The 18,572-nt window shown below is 39.3% G+C and overlaps 2 protein-coding genes across 8 annotated transcripts in view; both read right to left on the minus strand.

The window, feature by feature from the left end:
• LOC140743509 (uncharacterized) overlaps window positions 1–15,901 on the minus strand; it is a 36,910-nt gene extending 21,009 nt beyond the window's left edge. For 5 of the 7 annotated variants that reach the window (XM_073074840.1, XM_073074838.1, XM_073074839.1 and 2 more), the window contains exons 1-9: window positions 15,761–15,901; window positions 15,263–15,349; window positions 12,369–12,482; window positions 11,766–11,902; window positions 9,796–9,954; window positions 8,983–9,078; window positions 8,400–8,491; window positions 7,817–7,986; window positions 7,058–7,194 (exon numbers count right to left, since the gene is read on the minus strand). In XM_073074840.1, the coding sequence (XP_072930941.1) occupies window positions 7,058–7,194; window positions 7,817–7,986; window positions 8,400–8,491; window positions 8,983–9,078; window positions 9,796–9,954; window positions 11,766–11,902; window positions 12,369–12,480 (903 nt within the window). In that variant the 5' untranslated portion in view covers window positions 12,481–12,482; window positions 15,263–15,349; window positions 15,761–15,901. The other 2 variants (XM_073074837.1, XM_073074836.1) reach the window with 2 other exon arrangements.
• Window positions 732–4,425, minus strand: LOC140743170 (uncharacterized). Its single transcript, XM_073074224.1, has one exon. It carries the CDS (start codon window positions 4,398–4,400, stop codon window positions 732–734), a length of 3,669 nt encoding a protein of 1,222 aa, XP_072930325.1. The 5' UTR covers window positions 4,401–4,425.
• Window positions 15,902–18,572: the final 2,671 nt, after the last annotated feature.

Here is an 18,572-nt window from a genome sequence, read left to right on the forward strand (position 1 = left end):
TTCCGTCTTCAGATTTTCCTTCTTCCCCAGGAGTCTTCTTCTTCCCAGGAGTCTTCTTCTTCTTCAGGAGTCTTCTTCTTCTTCAGGAGTCTTCTTGGTATTCTTCTCTGCTGAGACCATGCTTAGGCCGGAAAACTGGTTTTCTGAGCTACCCCAGAGCAATACCGTAAAGAGAGCCGCGCTTTTTTAGGCCCATTTTCGTGTCATTTTCACTTTGGCTGACCTAGTTTTCACCCTTTCTTTATTAATTTCCCAAAATTTACACATATGTATTATACATCGTTGGAATCCTCATAATTAGCCCTATCTAGCTACATATGTTACATTATCATACCTAAATTAGTTACAAAGTTATTCGTGAAAATATTCCAAAAATGTACATCTTACGTAATTTTACATGTCAATAATCCTAATTATCTCGAAATTATCACATTTGATTCTAACTATTCTTACATCAATATGAAGCTAGAAACATATTCTAGGAGATAACATAAACATTAGAAATATAAAACATGTATAAAACTCAAAAACTTAACCTATAATACCATTTTCATAAAAATACGTAAAAACTCTAATAAAATACAACAAATGCGAGACCGATAGCGCCATCTACCGTGTCTTATCCCTAAACTTAAAACTTACGTAATATAATTTTCTTATTTAACTTATAAAACATATTCAGACAGACATAAAACACAAGTTAATTACAATTATTCGTAAAATATCGTTAGTCAGTCGCCGACATCCTCCCCCTCGTGCGTAGCACCAACTCCTGGCCCGGCGACTCCATGCTCGTGGCTCGACGTGACGACTACCTCCCCGCAGTCTGGCTCGCTGGTCGATGCTCCACCGCCTGTGTCGTCGACCGCTTGCTCTTCATTACGTCGTGCTGGTACCAGTAGCACCAACTTAGAGCTGGGACGTTTCAATACGCCCCCCGTAGTGCGCACCTCCAGTACCCTGGTGTGACCGTCGGGCCCAGGGAAGGTTCGGACCACCTCACCCCTCGGCCAGGCTCCTCGTGGCAGCGTGGAGTCCACTATTAGGACAGTGTCTCCACACTGCAAGTCCCTTGTGGCAGCTCTCGCGTCGACTCTTCTCGGGATCAGAGTTGGAAGATACTCTTTCACCCATCTGCTCCAGAAGTGGTCGGCTAGTCGCTGCGCAGTCCTCCATGTGCGCCGGCCGGTGAGGTCTTCGTCGGTGAATGTTCCCAATCTTGTGCCGCAGGATCTCCCAATTAAGAAGTGATTGGGAGTGAGGGCACCTTCTTCATTGTCTTCGTCGGCTTCGATAAGAGGTCTTGAGTTCACCAGGTGCTCCGCCTCCAATAGCAGAGTGTGCAGGACTTCTTCCTTGGGATGCCTTTCCTTGAGGGTGACCGCCAAGGCCGTTTTGATGGAACGGACCAGGCGCTCCCATGCCCCGCCCATGTTCGGAGCCCCAGGTGGTATGAATTTCCACCTGATGCTCATCCGCTCGGCTGTGGTGATGAGGTCTTCTTTGTTGAGGCTGGCGAGGGCTTCTTGAAGTTTCTTATTGGCCCCCACGAAGTTGGTGCCGTTGTCGCTGAAGATCGTCTTCGGCATCCCCCTTCTTGCTGCCATTCTTCGTAGCGCCAGGATCATGGAGTCCGTTGACAGAGATGCTGCCAGTTCCACGTGGACGGCTCTGGTTGTGAGGCACGTAAATAGAGCGCCCCACCTCTTCTCATGACGCCGACCCACCGTGATGCTCATGGGCCCGAAGTAGTCCACGGCGGTGCATGTGAACGGCGGTTCCCCATGTCGTAACCGTTCCAGCGGGAGATTCCCCATCGGCTGGAGTCGTGGCGTGCCGCGGTACACCTTGCACCACTGACACCGATGAACCGTCGCTCTCACCGTAGACCGTAGTCCCAGTATCCAATAGCGCTGCCTCAACTCGTTGATCACCGTCGCGTGGTTACCATGGTTGAATTCTTCATGGTAGTACGCGATGAGCAGTCTGGTGATGTGGTGCTTGCTGTCTAACACCACAGGTTTCTTATCTTGCCGAGTGTGTCTTGCCGCGTCGATTCTTCCTCGGAGTCGTAGTAATCCATCTTCCATGACGACATCCAATTTCTTAAGCCTGCTATTCTTCTCGAACGGCTTCATCTTCTTGACGCAGCGTACTTCGTCTTGGAAGCTCTCTTCTTGGCTTCTTCGTAATAGGATGTTTTCGGCTTCTCTTATTTGGTCGGGTTCGAGGGGAATGAATCTTCTTTCTTGGGTGTTCTTGTTCACGGGCTTCATTGCTACCTTGGCTTTCTTCTTATTTCTTTTCCATGTAGGATCTTGACGCTCAGACTTGCGGGACACGTTCACTGCGTGTTTCTTCTTCCGGCACAGGCCGACGAACTGTAGTACCCTCGCGGTCGCTCTTACTAGTCGAGTCCAACTTGAGAACTTGACTGGGTTCGGAGTCGGATGTCGATCAACGGGCTTCGTTGCCCCCACAGTTGACCTCTCCTCTTTTCCCGTGGACTCCGCCTTGAAGGTACGTGGTTTCGGCCATTTTTCCTTCTCTTGTGCCAGGAATGAAGGTCCGTTGAACCATCTGTGTCCGCTCCCGAAGTCCTTGGGCACGTCCCTCGTTGCGTCGTTACTATCGAGATTCTTTACCCGACTTTCATACTCCTGCTTCAGTGCCGGATCCCCATCCAGTTTCTTCTCGATGTTCCTTAACCGGTTTTCCGCTTGCTTGTAATTGTACGGCATTTTCCCTTCCTTGTTTTTCCATAGCAAGCCGGTCTCGAAGCGCCCATTGTCTAGTCTCTTTGTAGTTTCTTCTAAAATTGCCAGAGCCCTTTCTTCTATGTCTGTGGTCGGTCGACGTGGCTGGATCCCCAACGATTCCACGGCGAAATGTTCCTTGATGACCTTTTCCAAATCCTCTTCTTTAGAAGACACGTGCGCGCAGGTTACGAAGTTCACAGGTCTTGATGCTGCTCCATCGGACCCGTGTAGCACCCACCCTAGGTAGGTCAATGATGCTACGGGTTGACTTCTTTTCCCCTTGCGTGTGGCTCTGGACACGATGAGCTCCCAATTGTCTTGTCCGATTAACAACTTGGGTGACTCTTCTTCATAATACAATTGTTTCGACATTGGCTTGAGATGAGCGCATTCTTCGATCCTTCTTATTTCCAATCTCTGAGGCGTCAGGTTGATGTCATCTATCGTACGGGCCCCAGTGATGGTTCTCTTCTTGGTCTGGTGCATTCCCTTCAATCTGACGTTGACCTTCATTGAGTCTTGCTTGGAGATGGTCTTCCCACCTACGGTCTCCAAGGTGAGTGCTTCCACGGGTCCTTTGAGGCCGATTTGTCTTGCAACCGCAGAGTCGAGAAGCGTGACAGTTGACCCCTCATCCAGTAACGCCAGGATCCGGGCAGCTCCCTTCGGTCCATATAGCTCAACAGGAACCATCTTCAAATATGCCCTCGCTGTCCTTGCAGTGTTCACCGGGAGCATGACGTTGTTCGCTATTTCTTTCTTCTCTTCGGGCTTCGGGTGATCCCATCGTTCTTCATGAAGCACGAAGTGATGCCACCGCTTACATGTCTTGCACGGTGGACGCCGACATGTTTCCTTCCGATGTCGTCCTTGAAGACACTTGAAACACATCTTCGACTTGGTAGCGACGTCCCACCGTTCCTTCATTGGCAGCTGTAGAAATTTGCGACATTCGAAGAGGTGATGCTCGTACTGGCAATGTGGACAGGTCTTCTTTTCTTCCAGTTGTTCGGACGTGGTGTTCGTGAATTGACGTCTGGGAGGCTGGCGCGGCTGCTGCGTAGTCTCCTGCGTCGCGTATGGTCCACACCGGTCCGCTTCCCTGTTGAGGAACTTCATCAAATGCACCAGGTCTGGATCTTGATCTTCTGCGTCGGCGGCGAAGTCATACCACCGATACTGCAATACCGCCGGCATCTTACCCACGATAATCCTTATCATTTCCGGTGAGTGTAGATACTGCGGTCTTCTTAGCCCCCGTATTGTCGCGACGGTGTTGTTCACTCGACTGGCGAACACGCAGATGTCGCGCGCATTTTCGTTGATCCTAGGAAGATTCTTTACCTTTTCCAGTTCCATCAGGATCAGGGCTTCTGGTCTTCCAAACCTTCGACGAAGAGCTTCTATTACTTCTTCAGGAGGGCACTCTGAATATAATAGGCTCTTGATAGCCTCCCTTGCCGTGCCCTTAATTGACCGCCGCAGCCGCGCCATATTCTGTGCATCCGTAAACAGCGGTGCGGTGTCCTCATATACCGTCCTGAAGGCGATCCATTCTTCGCTTCTTCCATCGAAGTCGGGTAATTCATGTACGTAATTAGGTTGCGATGCATTCCTCGGAGCAACACTAATGGCCTTCATGATGGCCTCAGCCAATTCCTTGGTCCCGTTGCTTGCTTGGTCTTCAGGCTTGACGATAGTGACTGGAGGTTGACTGGCTCGCCCCTCCCCGGACGCCCCCAGTCGGTGCCCCTCCCCGGACACCTCCCCCTGATGCCCCTCCCCGGACATCCTCTCCACCGTCGACTGCACCCATATGTGGATGTTCGCGTTATGCGACCAGTCTTCATCCTCGACCTCGGACTCTTCTATCTCCACCTGGACCAGCTCCCACTGCGCCTTGGCGAGTTCTGCAGCTGCCTTTGCTTCTTCCAGCTGTCGGCGCGCCAATTCCAGCTTGGCTTCCATCTCCCGACGTTTCGTCGACTTCACCGAGCGCGTTTTCCGGGTTCCAGCTGTTGCAGCAGTTGGAGCAGCTGGAACACCTGGAGCAGCTGGAACAGTCACCAAGGTGCCTGAAGTGACTCTAGACTCATATGTTGTAAGCGTACCCTCAGTTGCGGTGCCCGATGTCCCCGAACAGTCAGTTGTCCCCTGCGCGCTTTCCGTGGCGCGGGGCGCAGTCGACTGGTTCGGCGGCGAGGTTCCCCTCTGGCTCCGTGTGATTGGCATGGCGGCGTCAGTAACCCGACGATATGACGACTAGCACGATAATCCGGCTCGAAGGACCAGCTGTTGTCGCGGGGCGCTGTGTGTTCGGCGGTGTGGTGGTATGCCACGCCGCCACCTAACCTGCGACCGTATAGGGGTGCGGGCGTGATGTTGTACGGACGGCCTTCTTCCGTCCGGCGCCGGAAGCCCGCTCGTGGTGATAGTCGTCGCGTCGGGGAGTTGCGCCTGTCCCGTGCCGTAGAGAGGGTAGGTGCGGGGAAGGGGTGACGTGCAATAGAAACAATAATTGACGTGCAATAGAAACAAGAGTGTAGGCCAGCCAAAGCCTCTTCCCTATCCCGACCTAACCCCTACTTCCTCTTCTTGAACAGGAACGCTTCCGTCTTCAGATTTTCCTTCTTCCCCAGGAGTCTTCTTCTTCCCAGGAGTCTTCTTCTTCTTCAGGAGTCTTCTTCTTCTTCAGGAGTCTTCTTGGTATTCTTCTCTGCTGAGACCATGCTTAGGCCGGAAAACTGGTTTTCTGAGCTACCCCAGAGCAATACCGTAAAGAGAGCCGCGCTTTTTTAGGCCCATTTTCGTGTCATTTTCACTTTGGCTGACCTAGTTTTCACCCTTTCTTTATTAATTTCCCAAAATTTACACATATGTATTATACATCGTTGGAATCCTCATAATTAGCCCTATCTAGCTACATATGTTACATTATCATACCTAAATTAGTTACAAAGTTATTCGTGAAAATATTCCAAAAATGTACATCTTACGTAATTTTACATGTCAATAATCCTAATTATCTCGAAATTATCACATTTGATTCTAACTATTCTTACATCAATATGAAGCTAGAAACATATTCTAGGAGATAACATAAACATTAGAAATATAAAACATGTATAAAACTCAAAAACTTAACCTATAATACCATTTTCATAAAAATACGTAAAAACTCTAATAAAATACAACAAATGCGAGACCGATAGCGCCATCTACCGTGTCTTATCCCTAAACTTAAAACTTACGTAATATAATTTTCTTATTTAACTTATAAAACATATTCAGACAGACATAAAACACAAGTTAATTACAATTATTCGTAAAATATCGTTAGTCAGTCGCCGACAAGAGACGTGCTTTGAGCTCGTTTGTCGACGCGCAACTAACATTATGACGGTTTATATTATATTTCGCGCGTTGAAAACGAAAATTCAAAAGTAACGGTTGCGTGGGTTTTGTATCTTAGAATGCAAAATCAATGGGAGTATTTTTCAAATATAAAAATATAAAGGCTTACAATTGCATTTTTGCGATGAAAACATTTTCGATATTTTTTTATTTGTGGTACTTTTGAATTGAATCAGCGATTTATATACTAAACATACATTAAATATCTAATGCGCTTGAACAATCTGCTACCGACAATATGAGTTACTAGCTGACCCGGCAAACTATGTATCGCCTCAAAAGATTTATCAAATATATTTCAAATAAAAGATAGCCTATGTTACTCGTAGATAATGTAGCTTTCGAATGGTGAAAGATTTTTTTAAAATCGGCACAGTATTTTTGGAGCCTATTCATTACAACCAAACAAACAAAGTTTGTTAAGCAGGGGCGTAGCTCGCCGTATTAGTTTCACAATTAACAATTCAACTTAAACACTTAGGATAATTAATAGGCCTAGTGTAAGTGGAACTCGCACACGGTGGTACCAATATTTCCATATTTATTTTTAGTACTTGTTACCATAGCAGCCATTGAAGTAAATGCATTGTGAAAATTCGCACCGTCTGCCTATTACGGTTTAATAGATACGGTAATAAACGTCGAAAAATAGTGGTGTTAGTATTTGTTGTTAAAGCGGATATCCTCTATAAAGAAACTAAGTGTCTATCAGCTATTACAGTTAAAAAGATAGAGCCCTATGACAGACGGACAGACAACGGAGACTTAGCAACGGGGTTCCGTTACATTACAAACGAGACATTAATTAGGTGGTCCCAAATGAATTTTGACACAGAACTCATCTAAGGAAACTACGCCACTGATTCAACACAAGTCTATGTTACCTGATACGGACGCTCCCCAGTGTGGCAGCGCACGTGGCGCCGCAGCTTGGACAACTCCACCGATGCGTAGTCGCACTCGCTACACTTGTGGGGCTTCTCGTGTGTGTGCTTGTAGCGCACGTGTCTCACCAGTTCACCTGTTAATCAACATAGTTTGTGTAATTTAAAAAAAAAAAAAAATTTCTGCTTTTTTTATAATATTAGAGTAGCAGACCACCTGATAGTAAGTGGCTACTGACGCCCATGGACATCTGTAATCAACCACAGATAGGATTAGGTATTCCTACCTGAGGTCAGCCACAGATGAGTCGCTGCCACTGAGGACTAAGCTTGAATGCCTTGTAAAGTATATCTCTCTTACCACACCCTTCAAACCGAAACACACCAGCGATTAAAACTGCTGTTATGAGGCAGAAATAGGTGTGGCAGTGGTACTGCCCTAGTCAAACCACAAAGGGTTGTACCACCTTCCAAAAGATCCACATTTTCTCGGCCCCTTCATATCTCTTACCTGCTTCAAATTGGATTTACAGACAGTGTTTATATTTTGAATCATGAATTTCAACGTACAGTAAGTGCAAAGGCAGCTCTTTACAGTGAGTTTATTTGTTATTTTCAAGGGACCCACCAACGGGATGGTTTGATCAGTCAAAACTTTACATTACTTGTCAAGGAATTACATAGTAGCCCGGGACATAGTGAGACCATGTACATTGAGGTAGTTATTATTTCTAATACATTAATATTAGCAGTATTTACCTGAAGTGGTGAACGGAATGTTGCAATACTTGCAACAGTATGGTTTGACACCATTGTGCATATTCATATGGTTCTGCAATGAAGCAATAGTTTTGAAACCACGGTCACACACACTGCACCTGTGCGGCCTCTCGTCCGAATGGGACTTCATGTGTCGCAAGAGGAGGTATCTGGAAGTAAATTGATTCATGAATCAACCCATGGGTTTGACACAGAAATAAAATATATACAAAGTACACAGGGTTGATGTTATTTGCAGAATAACATGTTGTATTTATTAACCGGTAATTGATACAGTAAGATATCCAGAAAAGCGAGAATCTAGACAACCTAATAAGCTATTTTTTTAATAATCTTTATATATGTTTACCTATTGGATGTATAACATATTTTTACTCTATGTTTGAACTGATAAAATAGCACTAGCATTGTTAAGTAAAAAAAATGAAAGCTTTACTTTATAACTTTAAGCCTGCAACAATCACTTTAGTTTTTATGATTGTGTTACTATTTTAACATAAGGAATATTTATAAATATTATATAAAGGGAAGGAGTATAAATTTATAAAGGGAATATTCTTACCGTCGATGACTTGCGTAAGTACACAAGTTGCAGGAAAACTTGGACCGCATTCCAAATTTACCAGCGTTTTTCGCTAATTCATGACTGGTGCCCTGAATCAAACAAAATACTTAACATAACATGTGAACTACGAATGAGATTTTAAGTCATGGGCTTCTACATAGGCTAAAAATATTTGGGTAGACTTCACGAATTTAGATAAGACTACAGAGTCATATATGGTGTGACTGTCTTACAGAGTTTTACCATGTTCTTACTTTTACTTAATTTATTGTTTAGACTTACATAACAGAAATCTTAAGATTAATAATAAGTAAGTTATTAATTAAAAATAAATAAGTTACACAAATTTTAATAAGTATGAACCACAGTCTGACTATATTTCGATATTGTAAGTCTTATTAAGTATTACCAAGAAATCTGTAATTGACAATACCTTACACAGATTTTCTATGACACATACAGTAATATCACTTAGTATGGGTGGTGTATAAGATGCTTTACGAATTTCGTAAATAAAACTATTTATATTTCTGTGGCAGGTTGGGTTTATAACAAGGACATACAAGAAACATTATATCACCTTTTTAGTTTTACGACGGGGTTCCGTCCCGCCCTCAGTGGCGCCCTTGCCTTCCTCTTCGTCGTTAAATGTATACACATCATTCCCCTTCTCCTGCTGTTAGTTAAACAATACAACATACATAATTAAACAATAATAACATTTACAATAATTATGAGCAATGAGGTGAATGTTGGTATATATTGTTACGTTATAGTTAACTGAATTATTAAAAAAAAATATATATTTTTATAAAAACCTACTATTAAACAATCTGGCTGAATCTTTTGAAACATAATAAGTGTAAGTAGTTATAGGAAATTTCCAAATAAATGTTATTATGGCATGTGTTCTATCAAAAAATTCTATTAAAAACGAGTGTCCTGTATGAGTGAACTATGAAAATTATGATTTGTTCTCTTTGTATCCCATACAAATATAATTACAAGTATGATCATTTCACTAATAATTACAACAGATAGATGAATGAAAAAGCACTTTATGACAAATGGCAAAATGATTTTAGTAGTGAAACAGAATACTGTAATATCGTATGGAGATGAAAAAGTAGGAGGTTGGAACCCATTGCCAAAATCATAGGTAATTGTTGACTTAGCCATAATCATATTTATCTATTCGAGACACCAAAAAGGAAAAATCTAAAGATTCTGGCTATATTAATACCACATGTTAAAAACCTGAGAAATTTATGGACCTCCTACATTATTTCAAGTCCATGAAGAAACACTAGAAGCAATAAAATATCAGCAAGCATTAAACAAAAGGGTTAGTATGATAGATGATATGAGACATTAGTAATAAGTAAATAATTACCTCATCTACCTTTATATCAAGATTAACAACTGGTTTTGTTTCCTCCTGCACTACGAGGACATAGCTTACTTCACCTGTACTTGTTTCAGACGGAACCAAAGTAACTGTTTGGAATCCATCTCCATCAACTAGCATTTGCGTGTCATTTTGTTCCATTGCCTAAAATTATCCAATATTCAGTTACTAAATTGAAATGGCACAAATATATTGTATTAAGACAAAATAGACTTGGTGGATTTGACCCTATCAGGATTTTGTGATGAAAAATATGTAGTTTTACTGAGGTATATACAGGGTGAATTTTTAAAACGGGCCTTCAGGGCCAAATCCGTAACTATAAGCATTAGCGAAAAATGCTGAAAGGAGTTACGAGGCCGATTTTGATAAAAACTAAAACTGCATTATTACTTTTTTAAAATAACTTTTTCCTTAGCCGGGAATCGAACGAGTTCATTTTGAACAAAATACACCCTCTATATTATTCCACTATCGGATAGTGCTGCTTATAAAGATCAAATTCTGGGAAGTAATGATAAATGACAAAATAAAGGAAAAGTCTCAATTTTAAGAAAATACATATTTTTTCATATTAACTTGGCAGTTCATTAATTTAAACATTTCGCGTATTAACAATTGTTTTGGCCAAATGTTTCAAATCATTCGAAAACGGACTTTTTGTTCTCCAAGAATTTATATTTTTATGTTCGACTTAGTTAAGGTTATTTTTAGGACCATTATAATAGATTTTCAACTTGTTACGCGCGGAGTTTCGTTTAATACAGATTTAAAGTTGACAATTTGCGTGAATGACTTTTTTGAGACTTCTTTCGAGTACTTAGCATGAGTTACTTAACATAGAGATATATAAAATCATACATAACGTTAAAACGAAGTTTTAAACAACAAATAATTAGAATTTACTGATTAATCAGTTATCTATTTTTGTTTAAAAAATAAATTCTAAAAACGGCGGGATCTTAGTTGCCAATCTGTTACTTTCTCATACGGAGCCGTATGTCATGGTCATAACATCGAAGAATTAATTGATTAACCAACAAATTCTTAAATATTATGACTTATGTATAGTCCTAAAAAATTATACATAAGTCAAATGTTATGTATAATCCTTAAGGATTAGTATGCCAAAGTATGGAAAAATATGTATTTTCTTCAAAATTTTCCTTTTCCTTTAATTTTTCAGATAACAATACTTCCCAATTTTATCCTTATAAGCGACACTATCAGATAGTAGACTAATATAGAAGGAGTATTTTTTTTTCAAAATGAACTCGTTCGATTCGCGGCTAAGGAAAATATATTTTAAAAAACTAATGATGCAGTTTTAGTTTTTATCAAAATCGGCCTCGTAACTCCTTTCAGCATTTTTATCTAATCCTTATACTTTCGGATTTGGCCCTGAAGGCCCGTTTGAAAAATTCACCCTGTATATGTAAATTTTTAATGGTTGAACTTTTCAACTAGGCGTGGATAGTGAAGTATAGTCCGCGCCAAACTGCTAGTCCGCTCTGAAGTTTTTGTAAGCAGGTGTAGTCAAACAATTTGCTATGGTGACGCGATTTCTATATTCAGAGTGGACTAGCAGTTTGGCGCGGACTATACCAAAGTATAAGAATTTTGCTATTTCTCATGATTTCAGATTTGTTCATCCACACCCAGGTGATAGACACTATGTACATATAAGCTGCTGGCTATACATCATCTTCATTAGCTTCACATATAGGTTATAGAGTGTGGTGACAATAGGTGACATCAAATACCAAAGGATTTCCTACATATAACAAATTGAAATATTAAAAAAAAAACAATTTCTATACTATAACAAGTAAAATAAGACCTTTTCATATTTTGAAAAATTCAAGCCTAATAACTTTCCTGTGGAGGTTCACTCATTTACGAGACCATAAAAGGACCAGTGTCTTAGACAATCAATTAATCTATAACTTTCTTACCTCTGCGTTCGCTGTGGCACCAGCCAATGATATAACATTCTGGGTTTCTCCTGCTGGCTGGTAATAGTAACGCCCCTCATCATCAACAAAGTATGTGATACCTCCAGTTTCTTCATCTTCTGCTATTCCTCCATTCACTGAAAAAATCAGAAAATTCGCTACGTTCATGTTGAACAATTTTTATTTGCATGAATTAAATATATGCATATTAAGAAATAACCTATTATTATAAAATCCATATTATTTTTGAATTATAATGGTTGCTGTATATTGTGTACTTTCAAAACAATTTTTGAATTACAACTTTACAGTCTCAGGTGGTATGTAGGAATGAAGGGTAAAACTGTCTTATTTATCCCATAAAAATTTAGAACACTAACAGAATAATGAATTATTCAAGGAGGCAACACATCTGCTCAAGGTCGCATATAGAATCGAGCGAGCTGAGTGCAGGATTAGATTATATCACACAAGTCTGAAACCTATCTGATGTTGAATGTATAAAAAATAAGAAAAACAAAATACAACTGAATAAAACAGTGTCTTGTATTGCATGCATACAATGTAGGCCAAACAATTGTTATTCAGAAAAAAAAGCCTTGCCTTCCATGTTAGTTGTCTCCGCCTCGTCCACTATATTATTCTTGAAGGTATTCAAATATGTTTGAATGACAGCCTTGTTCTTGTCTGGGGTTTTTTTCTTATCTGGAGCCATTTCTAAAGCAAAATCAAAAATAGTTAAAGACTGTCTTACAGTCCAACTATCACTAGACAAATCTACCTTTCTCTAATATCAGTGTTAACATTAAGGGTGCTTTCCACCAATGGTTAAGTTAAGAAGTGCAAGGTTGGTAAGCCATCAATGTACAACATGTCAAATCAACAAACAGGATTGCTTAATTGTTATTCTATGAAATTAGTTCTATAGTCATCAATCCATTACTGTCCCATAACTGGGCCCACCATCTCATAATGAATGAATTAGGCCCGCATTTCCCAACCTGTGGTCCATGGACCCCTGGGGGTCTGCGAGTATATGTATGGGGGTCCACGGTGTCATCTCTGGACCATACATAAATCGCTCATTAAATGCAGAAGGGCCACTTTACTGCTTCTTTCAACCACATAACTATGTGAAAAGGCATTATCTACTCTTGTTTATATAAAAAATAAAATACAGAAACAGAATACAAGTAGAATCTGATTTGAGATTACAGCTTAGTAGCAACATCAACCCGAATATCCCTGATTTAGTTGCAAAAAGCAACACCAACCTTCACATTAATTTTTTTTCATATTTTTCATATTAAACAGTCATAATTACATTCTGTATTTTTTTTTGTATTTGTAATCACTAAAATAAATACCAATCCGTTTTTTTGCTGTTTATTTTATTAAGGGGGACCGTGAAAACTGTGTTTGATTTCCTAAGGGTTCGTGGACTGAAAAGGCTGGGAGATGCTGAATTAGGCCATAGTCTACCATGCCAGCCAAGTGTGAATTGTGCACAGACACCTTTGAGAACATTTTGTATGAACACTAAGGCTTGCAGAGTTTTCTTTTCATTCACAGTTATAGCAAGTGATAATTCATTTCTAATATGAGTACATAACTTGGAAAAATCTGTGGTACATGTCAAGGATTTGTACCTCAGACCCTCCAATAGTGAAGCTAAGTTTCTATCAGAATAAAGCAATCCTATTGGGGTATTAGACACACATTTTAGATATCTCTTGCATCTCTGGTAGAAAGACACCTCTATTATGAACACTGTCCTGATACTGTTTTTATGGGCAAATTATATTTAAGGTCTACAAAAGGAGAAAAAGACATCTGTAATCAGCTTCAATTTTCTGTCCTGATCAAACTTTACTCACTAATTAAGATAAGGGTTGTTAGCCCAAAATTTTTAAGAGTTATAAACCGATATTGCATTCAGCATACCAATCTATATCAAATGGTAAACTTACTAAGCAATATAGAAAAAAAATTACAGGAGAGTGATTTGAAACTTTATTGTAGTAACTTGGAATATTATAAAAAAAAACATACATACACAAAATTGTATTATTGAAAATATTTCTGCATGTTAAATTCATTTCAATCCAAAAATTAGGTTACTTCATGTATTTTTTTATTTTTTAAAATTCAAATTTACTCTTCCATAAAGTTTATGCAAAGTTGCTTAATAAGTCTTGCTTTTCAACTATCCATATGTTTGTAAGTTTTTTTTTTATTTAAAAAATATAATTCATACAAAACATTCACTTGAATGCTTTTCCCTTATCAAAATGTATGTATGGTGCATTGATAGAACAACAACTAGATATTGTAATGCTGTTCATACATAGCTCTAAATGAATGATAACCAAGCATGAGTGAAGTGGGTTTCTATAGAAACACTAATTCTAGTTCACACTTCTGAAATCTTTATAGTAAGAATTATTATGTATGTTAAATATAATAGTTGGCCCGTATAATAATGAACTCTGCACTGTTCTAGACCACCAAATTTTCTTTTGCTTTTTATTTGTTAGTGTTTATTATTATTGCAGCCATAGAAGTAAATACATTGTGAAAATTTGAACTATGTACCCTATTACTGTTCAATAGATAAAGGGGAAAATAACCCCTGTTTATTTTCAAGCTTCCTTTACTTTGTTTTAATAGTTATGATAGTGGTCGTTGTTTATACATTATTGTATGAAATTTTTACAATATATATATATATATAAGATAAAACCCTGTGATAGACCAACGATAGCAGAGGCTGAGGCCCTAATGATTGGTTTTTTTTAAACCGAATGTTACCGTTTTCTGTTATAAGGTAATGTTATAATATAAGGTAGAATTATCAATAAAGGGCCCTGAATCCCCTTATATCATTAACACATTCCCCGGAGCCTACTGCTTTGGGTAACTCTCTTATTCTCTCTACAAAGGCATAGCTATGCCTAGAATCTGCAGGATGCAGTTCTCCATTCTTTATTACTGGACAACGGCAAATTATAAACTTCTTTTATGTAATATAATATAAACTGTTAGCAAAATACAATAATACAAACCTGGGGCACGCTAAGTATACCGTAGTTCAAAGTGCAAGCAAGAAACAAAAAACAGGTCGTTAATACTACATGATAATGGGAGAAATGTGTATTTATCACATTTAAATACACATTTACATATATGCAACTAGTAATTAAAATTGACATTGTATTTATTTCATTATTAAAATAAAAAAATATACAGGCATACTGGATTGAATAAAATGAAATGGTTGATGATTGCAGCTGACATTTGGCTTATGAACTGATGTACACTACATAATATGAAATTTATTCTTATTTGTACAATATTGCTCTAAATCAACAGGCTATTTATACCAAAATAATGATATTAGTACACCCCGGAAGAACCCTCCTAACTTAAGGAATTAAAAGAGGTAATGGAAAGTTTACATCTAATGAACAAAAAGGTAAAACCGTATATACACATACCTTGACTGCCGCAGGGCGCACTCTTTTTTTGGTATTAGTGCCGTAGTTACGGCGGGTGTGGCGCATTAGGCTAGAATTCTATCCTACCTGCAAATAAATATACTGTGACAGATTTCACTTCGGAAACAAATTTAACACAACACTTAATTTAATACACGGTTACTGTCTACAATATGTCCGCCATTTTATGAATGGTACATCGCACAGTATTTATTCGAGTCGACACATGGATTTCTTAACAAATACAATATAAGAATTAGTAAATACTAAATAATCAACAAATTACCGCCACTTGGAAATGAAAACTAGCAAAATAGTTCACAGGCGGCGCTGTTGTCAATCCCAATTCGCTAGTTACAAAGAATATTTCGCATTTCGTTGATAATTTTTCCACATACACGTTCAGTTTATTTTCAAAGTCACATACTTTACTTTGCCGTCATAGTAAAGTGAACTGAAATATATCGCAAGAAAGTAAATTAGGTCTTAAAATGATACCTGGAGTTCATATAGAAAGCTTCTAATTTTTCTCAACGAGGGCGTTTCGATCAATTTTAGGCGACTGTGACGCCAAAATGGCGGACAAGAGAACTAAGAAAATTGTTAGCTTGCTCAATGTGACCAATAGCAACTTCGTTGACTACCACAGACTAAACATCATAATAACTTGTCACTTCATTATGTTATTAAGTTGGTAGTATTGTGTATTATATTGCCAGTTGTAATTTCAATATAAATAGATTTACTTTATTTATTGTTAACTTAGAACAAAAATATAATGCTTTTTAGACAATCCCATGGCGAACGGCGCCGTACTTTAAATTATTTTCGCCGCCGTGAATTACTGTGTCGACGAGCAACTGAGACAAATAATAGTGTGAACAAGTTATGTTGAGTGTAAAGAGCAAAGAGTATAGTAGCCGATATATAAAGAGTGGTAATACTTTGTTAACTTTGGTGTTATACATCGGTATCGTATAAATAGTATAACGAGGAATGTTTGATTATAATGTATGGTGCGTCCACACCATGCTCCTCACACTGGTTTCCATATTGCCGCGTTATTTCCGTTGTGGCACACGCTGCTCTACCCGCGTCGGTAGGGCTGCCACTTTTTTTTGAAGAAATAGTATTTCTTCCAAAAATTTAGTAAGTACTTTAGGAAAAAATATAGTAGGTTCACGTTTAGTTTTCGCCTATTAACTTTAATGTTATTATGAGTACATACATTTTTCTGATGCCGTCTCTTTAAAAACATTATCATGAAATGTATTTAGGGGATGACTAAGACATCTTGATTATTGATGATACTAGAGTATCTTTGGTACGAAATGATTTATGGTATAATTATTTCTCTACAACATACAATTACTTAACTAAAATATAATACAATACTATATATTTTCAAACTAGTGGCAACCCTAAAATTCCGACAAAATTTGATAAAGGACAGGCAGGACGAGTGGCACGACTAGTGTCTGGCCACCCGACGTATTTGCTCACAGTGTAGCCAACCCTACAGATTTAACTGTACATCTACAGTTCTTTTAAGATTCTCTGTTTTTAGTTTAGGCCTCGAGATCTACAGTTTGTTTTTCTTCGCTAAGAAGTCCATACCCTATCGAACGTATCGAACTGCTAGTCCGCTCTGAATATAGAAATGAATCGCGTCGCCATAGCAAATTGTATGACTACACCTGCGCGCAACAACTTCAGAGCAGACTAACACTTTGGCGCGGACTATAATAGTTAACCAATTTAATAGATGGCGTTAATGGTGGACCATTTCGATCTCCGGTTGTCGACCGGCGGTCGATGTCTGTTTTTGCCTAACTTCTGCAGTGGATTAGCATTTACATACTTGTTTTTAAATATTATATTGCTAATTTGATTTGACATAGTGTTTAAGATTTACGGTATTTAATTTGATTAAAACTTTACAATGACATGATTTTTTACCACGCTTTCATTAGCTTGATCTGTATGTATGTATGTATCTAACGGAATCTTTGAACTCGATTTTTACTCACTTTGAACTGTCCGATTAATTTAAAATTTTGAGCAATTATCAAGAACCAATATACGATTTTAATAATTTTATCCCATTCTTCTCATCAGGATTGTCAGGAATCAGGATTAACGATTTTCCTTGTGCGATTTTCGCGTGGTCTTAAGTTCTTAAACTATAATTACATATATTGTTTTTAATTATCTCCCTATAATGTATTCTATTTATGACTATATTTATCTTTATCTTTTTATTATTTTGTATTATTTAAACAAAATAATAAAAAGATAAAGATGTAGCTTAACTATTTTTTAATTCGATTTTTACAGTTTTTTTCAACCATATCTACAGCTTTGCCCTATGCTGGGGTTGGCAACCCTGCTTGCCCTTTTCCATTGTTATTTTCCTCGCCACCCGACGTGTGTGGCCGTGTGGTTAAATTCAAAACATTACTTAAATAAACTGAAAAATAGCAGCTAAACTAAATCGAACCTAATTAAGACAAAGTCTTATTATCTTAAAAATATTTATTATTGTTTATGAAACACAAACATATTTAATATTAAAAGATTAACAAACAATATACGGGGGATATTTTTGGAGGCTTATTCATGTGTAGTGACAAAAACTAACAAAAAATGTGACATTTTTTGCCACTTTACTTGACTTTACAGTTACAGACTACGGTCCGACAAACTTTTCTGTGCGTGTGGCCGTACCACCACAGAAAAGCACCACCTGGCGCCACAGAACAATTGTAAAGATTCTGCATATTATTACAAATCTCCAATAAAAGTAACAATTATTCATTTTATTGACAAATAATAGAAGTTCTAGTTTTTTAGGTAAGTTTTAGGTCCCCTTCAAGTTGGAGTGCGCCTTGTCGTGGTAGGGGGGGGGGGGGCTCAGTAGCCCGTTGCAATCCAGCAGCGGGTGAAGCTAAAGCGCTCCAGTGGTGGCTGGGATGCACTGCGTCTGTCCCGTATGGGGCGGCAGTTGCGTCTCATCGGTACGCTGCGTCTGTCCCGTATCGGGTGGCAGTAGTAACACCCCCCATAACGGAGGCATGGCGTACGACACGGGGGTGTCTTATGTCATAAATTGGCCTCGAAGTGGCACGCGCGTTGTTCCCGCGCGCACCTCAAAGATGAGCGGGTGGAGTAAACTCCAACTCCATCCCAAACGGAGGCGGGACCTGCTGTGGGCAAACGCCGCCGGGACCGCGGAAGAATGCCCCCTCCTCTCCTCTCCTCTCAGCTACCCCCGCGGCAGAGAGGCACCCATGAGGGTTTCCCCACGTAA

The sequence above is a fragment of the Epargyreus clarus genome, unplaced genomic scaffold (assembly GCF_041222505.1).
Source record: "Epargyreus clarus isolate Ecla_fem2 unplaced genomic scaffold, WU_Ecla_fem_2.2 ptg000007l, whole genome shotgun sequence".
Lineage (NCBI taxonomy): Eukaryota > Metazoa > Arthropoda > Insecta > Lepidoptera > Hesperiidae > Epargyreus > Epargyreus clarus.

Coding starts and splice junctions, on each gene's coding strand:
- LOC140743170 (XM_073074224.1), bottom strand. CDS start 4,400: ATGAAGGCCATTAGTGTTGCTCCGAGGAATGCATCGCAACCTAATTAC.